The sequence below is a fragment of the Felis catus genome, chromosome B4 (genome assembly GCF_018350175.1).
Source record: "Felis catus isolate Fca126 chromosome B4, F.catus_Fca126_mat1.0, whole genome shotgun sequence".
Taxonomy (NCBI): Eukaryota; Metazoa; Chordata; class Mammalia; order Carnivora; family Felidae; genus Felis; species Felis catus.
In genome coordinates this window covers 74947775-74952714 of record NC_058374.1, presented here as the reverse complement: position 1 = coordinate 74952714, position 4940 = coordinate 74947775, and the positions used below count along the sequence as shown (strand labels likewise).

At 44.1% G+C, this 4940-nt stretch overlaps 1 protein-coding gene across 5 annotated transcripts in view; it reads left to right on the top strand.

Moving 5' to 3' along the window:
- The window catches only part of ASB8 (ankyrin repeat and SOCS box containing 8), a 32659-nt gene that overhangs the window by 23721 nt on the left and 3998 nt on the right, over nucleotides 1–4940 (top strand). For 2 of the 5 annotated variants that reach the window (XM_019834861.3, XM_006933652.5), the window contains exons 1-2: nucleotides 474–627; nucleotides 3420–3583. In XM_019834861.3, coding sequence (XP_019690420.1) covers nucleotides 3455–3583 — 129 coding nt within the window. In that variant the 5' untranslated portion in view covers nucleotides 474–627; nucleotides 3420–3454. Of the gene's footprint in view, nucleotides 1–473; nucleotides 628–3419; nucleotides 3584–4940 lie in introns of those variants that run through there. The other 3 variants (XM_003988612.6, XM_019834860.3, XM_019834862.3) reach the window with 3 other exon arrangements.

Genomic DNA, 4940 nt, shown 5'->3' with positions numbered 1-4940 from the left:
TTGGACTGCTACGCCTCTTAGGCGGTTGTTTATCTTCGGTATAGTTCCCTTTGAGGAAGGGTGGACACTATCCAGGAGGTTTCAGAAAGCACACGTTTCCAATATTGTGAATAATCATGGAAGTCTCTTTTATTTTCCAAAGACGCTTCTTACTAACAGTTTAGTCTCCTAAGCAACCGAACCAATGTAGCAAGGTTAGAAATGAGGTGCCCAGGCCCGATCTCAGCTGGAGACCGTGGGGGGAGGCGGAAAGCACGGAAGGACCCACTACCGGCCTGGTCCACATAGGGGCGGCCCCACAGACTCGGCCCAATAGCCGGGGGCGGTGAGCTTTTTGCCTAGAGCTGCGGACCCAAGACCCCGGGCAATGGCCGACAGCGCTACATTGCGCCGGCGCACAAACCCTCCGGCAGGGAAAGAAAATAATCCGTTAACTATGCCTGGGTAGGACGGAGGCTGCCTCAGGACTCTGCGCAGGCGCCCCCCGCCTGCAGCCATTGGCCGGTGCGCAGGTGCCCCAATCGCTCTTCACATCCTGTAAACAGAGGCCAGCTGGAGACGCCAACTTCTGTTTCCGGGTCACACCTTGACAGCGGCTTTCACCTCCCAGCTCTGCCCCGAGGTTCGGTGAGTGCGTCCCTCGTTGCGGGCCTGCCTGCAGCCAGGTTCCCTAACTCGTGGCACTACGCCTAGTAACTCCTCCGTTCCCCGCTCGGGTTTCGTTAGCCCTCGCGGCAGAGACAGGTTCCCGGCCTTGGGGAAATCAGGGAGGGGGGTGGTTAACCTCCGGGGCTCCACCGGTGTGGGTTGCGCGACCCTCTTTCACCCCTCGTTCCGGGAGACCTGCCGGGGTTGCTGCGATTTTTTCGGATCCCATGCGCAAAGTGACACCACACGTCCTCGCATTTCGTGTCCTTGCCCTTCGGCCCTTTGCCTCGGCAACACGTAGCGGCCGCGAGCTCTCCCCCTCAGCAGGTGTGGTGGGGTTGGGGGCGCCTCTGACTAGGCTGAGGGTCTCTCAGCTCGGGCGGAAGCTGAGGCGTCACTAGCACCAGAGCTGTTGAATGTCGCCTCTCTTCCACTGTGCTTCTAGCATCGCAGTAGAATACCTCTTGGTGTTTTCTTTGGATCCGAAGTGAAAGAAAATGTGGGAGAGAGGACTCTTAGTTCCAGCAGAGGAAAGGGGCCACTTGGGGTCAAACCGCGCACGGGCTGCTGTCGGAAGATAGGTCAAGTTTACATTGCCTTGACCCTTCCCGACAGTGCATATCGTCAATGTGCCCCGAAGTTTCACTCTTTACCGGGAACTTCGATGCAGCAGCAGAAGACCACTGGTCATACCCTGACTTAGGAGTTCTTAGCCTAGAGTCACAAGAACGTCTCGAAAATGATTGCAGGGTTTAGTTTCTTCAGATCATCCATTGCCCAGAAACGGTTAACAGAGCAAGTCCAGTCTAAGCCTTCCACTTTAGATGCTCTGTCTTCTGCCCCCTTTCTTGGGATCTCTAGTTCAAATGCACCGGCTGCTTTTTTTCTCCTTTCGCCTTGCAACAAAGAAGTGTAAGATACACACCCTTGTTTCTGAGTTTAGTGGCTGTTAGGTTAAAATTATGTCAAGTCTAAATTATCTAGAAAGTTTCAGAGAGACATATAAACAGGTGTACATGTAAGCTTATTCATTCATAATAACGTAGGGGAGAAGAATGCCTGATATGAAGTATTGATACCTATGAATTGAATATTTTAACTTGCATTCTATTAATTAATACTGTATACAGTTTAAACAGATAAATAGTAAAATAGAAACTATTCAAGTATAAGGAGACACTTCATTACAAAAAGCAAAATTTACATAATTTGAAATGACCAAAGTCATTTTAGGTTTTTTCCCCTTAGTCTAAGTCATATACATAACATTTTTGATTATGCAAGTCTTGAATTTTTAAGGATCTAAAGTAATAATTTTTACATTAACTCAACAAATATTTATTGAGAAACTGCCATGTGCCAGGAGCTATTATATTTGGGGCACCTGGGTGGCTCAATCGGTTGAGCGTCCGACCTCAGCTCAGGTCATGATCTTGCAGTGCACCAGTTCGAGCCCCACGTTGGGCTGTGTGCTGACAGCTCAGAGCCTGGAGCTTGCTTTAGATTCTGTATCTCCCTCTCTCTGCCCCTCCCCTGCTTGCTCTCTCTCTCTCTCTCTCTCTCTCTCAAAAATAAACATTAAAAAAATTAAAAAAAAAAAGAAATAACACTATATTTACCCCCAAGGAGCTTATAGTTTAATAGGAACACTTATTCCTAAGCAGTTACACCTAGAGAGCTGATGCTGCATAGTATATCTTCTCTACAGTTTTTGATATATGCCTTTTCATGGAAATGTTCCACCTTGTTTGTTGTAATTTTAAATGTTTCCCAATTAGTATATGGCTCTTATATAGCCAAAACTTCTATCAGTTAAATTTAAGTACATTGCATTATGTTCTTTTCCATGCTAGAACCCTCTGTCATATTGTGGTTTGAACATATATTTGCCCAAATCTATTTCCCAGTTGTCACGAATGGCCAATTATTAAAATTTTTAATTCATTTTGCACTCTTAAATCTGCTTGTTTTCCTGTAGCTACAAACATACGTCGTTGGTGTGAACTTTGATTTTTTTTCTTATATACATGACTAATTATACTTTTGAGTTTTTTGTTTTAGAATACCACTTCAAATATTTCCCACTTTTTTCTTTGCTGAAGACATTTTAAACTGTTTCACAGATGTCTTGCCATTGTTAACATACATGTATTTGTTCCATAACCTTTTCCCTCTCTTCTCACAGGTATCGATCACTTCTTAGCCTTTAGTCAATCAACCGGTATTTATTAAATACCTACTTTTGTGAGCCTCTGTGGCTGGCCTTACATGGACAATAATATAGAAGACAGGGACCTCGCCTTCTAATTGATTACAGTTTAGACGAGAAACAATATAAACATAACTATACTGCAGGGCCAACTGTAACAAGTAAGCTAAAGGTGATGCTGATCGTAAAGACCACAAAGTCCAGAGGAGGAAAAGAATGTTTTGTGGCATTTTCTGCCCTTAAAAAATATCTTCTTCCTTGCCTGGTCTTGTTTGTAAGCTACACAGAGCTCCATAAGGGTCCTGGGGCCTCTTGAGGAAATCTTGCTCCAGACTATTCAGAGAGTAGAATTGAGGTGCTGAGGGTCAAAACATTTTCGTCCAGGTTTACCCAGCTCCCTGAACGACTATTATAATCTATTTCTCTGTGATTAAGAAAAAATATTAATTCATCATTGACCTCTTTGAAATCTACTTTTACTATTGGGAGGGCCTCAGAGAACTAATCCCAGGGACAGGTATGCTCAGTGATATTGTATATGCCTAAAACTTCTTTGTTTCAGGCAGTTTGGAGCATGTGAACATACTCTGAGCCTTGATGAGTTCCAGTATGTGGTATATTATGCAGAGCATTCAGAGCAAATACTCTCTCTCAGAGCGCTTAATCCGAACAATCGCTGCCATTCGTTCCTTCCCACATGATAATGTAGAGGACCTCATCAGAGGGGTGAGTGTGCTGTATTGATGGAGAGTACTTTGGGAGGTGAAGCGGGAAGGTTCCTGGGGAATCGTGATAGATTCCAGATTTGCAGCATTGACTCAGCGCAAGATGACAAGGAGTTTTTACAGTCCTCATACATGTATTAACTTGACAATGCAAATACATTTTCCTTGTGTTTTGCTTCCCTTTCCTTCTCCCTTTCACTTTGTGCATCTGATATTTTTCTTCAGGAAATATGTTCTGGATGACCCTAGTCTCACGTTCTTTGTAAAATCTCTGTCTGGATATGATGCATATGGGATCCAGCAAGCTCAAAGTCTCCTACACGTGTTCTAAGGGAGGAAGGAGACGAGCAAAGCAGAAGCAGTTTTCAAATCCTTGTGGTTTACAATAATCACATAGAGAGATATCACTTGCCATCTATCTTAACAACAGCTACCACTTTTAATTCTGTAAGGAATGTCAACCTTTAAATGCAGGGTAATTTTTGACTTAAGAAAGCATCTTAACATCTTTAACCACTGCCATTCAGCGATTGTTATACAACTAGTATCCTAGACAGTCTTTGAGATCTTTTCCTGAGTATTATTCCTGCTGAAGAGAAGTTACAGGGTAATTTTTTGATCACTAGAAAATGCATCCAGATGGTTGCTTTTGTACATTTCTTTTCAACAACAGTGGAATCCTTATTTACCGCCTGGAGCTCTGTAGCTGCTTCAGGGTTGTGTGGTGCAGCTTTGAGAAGGAATAGTCATACAGCGTTAACTTGTTCTCAGCAAAAGTGGTACCAGAGGATTCAGCAGTAGGAAGTTTGTCACGTTCTAATTCTAGCTCTGCTGCTGAGTCATTCGGCGACTTTGGTCTGACTGTGAGATCCCCATCTCCTTTCATCACATTTGAAAGAGCCATACCTCCGGAGGCTAGGTGGCAGAGAATGCCCGTACTCAGAGGCTACTTTGAAGGTGTTTATAAACAAAAAGATAACGTTAAGATGACCTTACTATTAGTGATGGTCATCCGTTGAATGACAAAGAGGGTGCCAGGTCTCCTGGTTTCAGTCTGACCGACTCACTTTCTGGACTTTTGTAGAGCATGGCGGCCGTAGAAAGTGGATGGGTTTTCCAGCTTTCCTGAGTGGTGAGAAGTTTCCCATTGCTTTTGCGCATAAGGTTATGTCCTCAGTGATGCCTAGATGGCCATCGGGCAAGTTACCTTGTGGAAAAACTTAGTAACTTGATCTAGGGAATTGATAGCTTCTTTCTTTCATCTTCAGTGTGTTCCCTCGGTTTGGATATTAGCATTGTATTATTTTAATATGTAGTAGAAACCGAGACTAGTAGTATGTTTCCACTACAGTCAGACC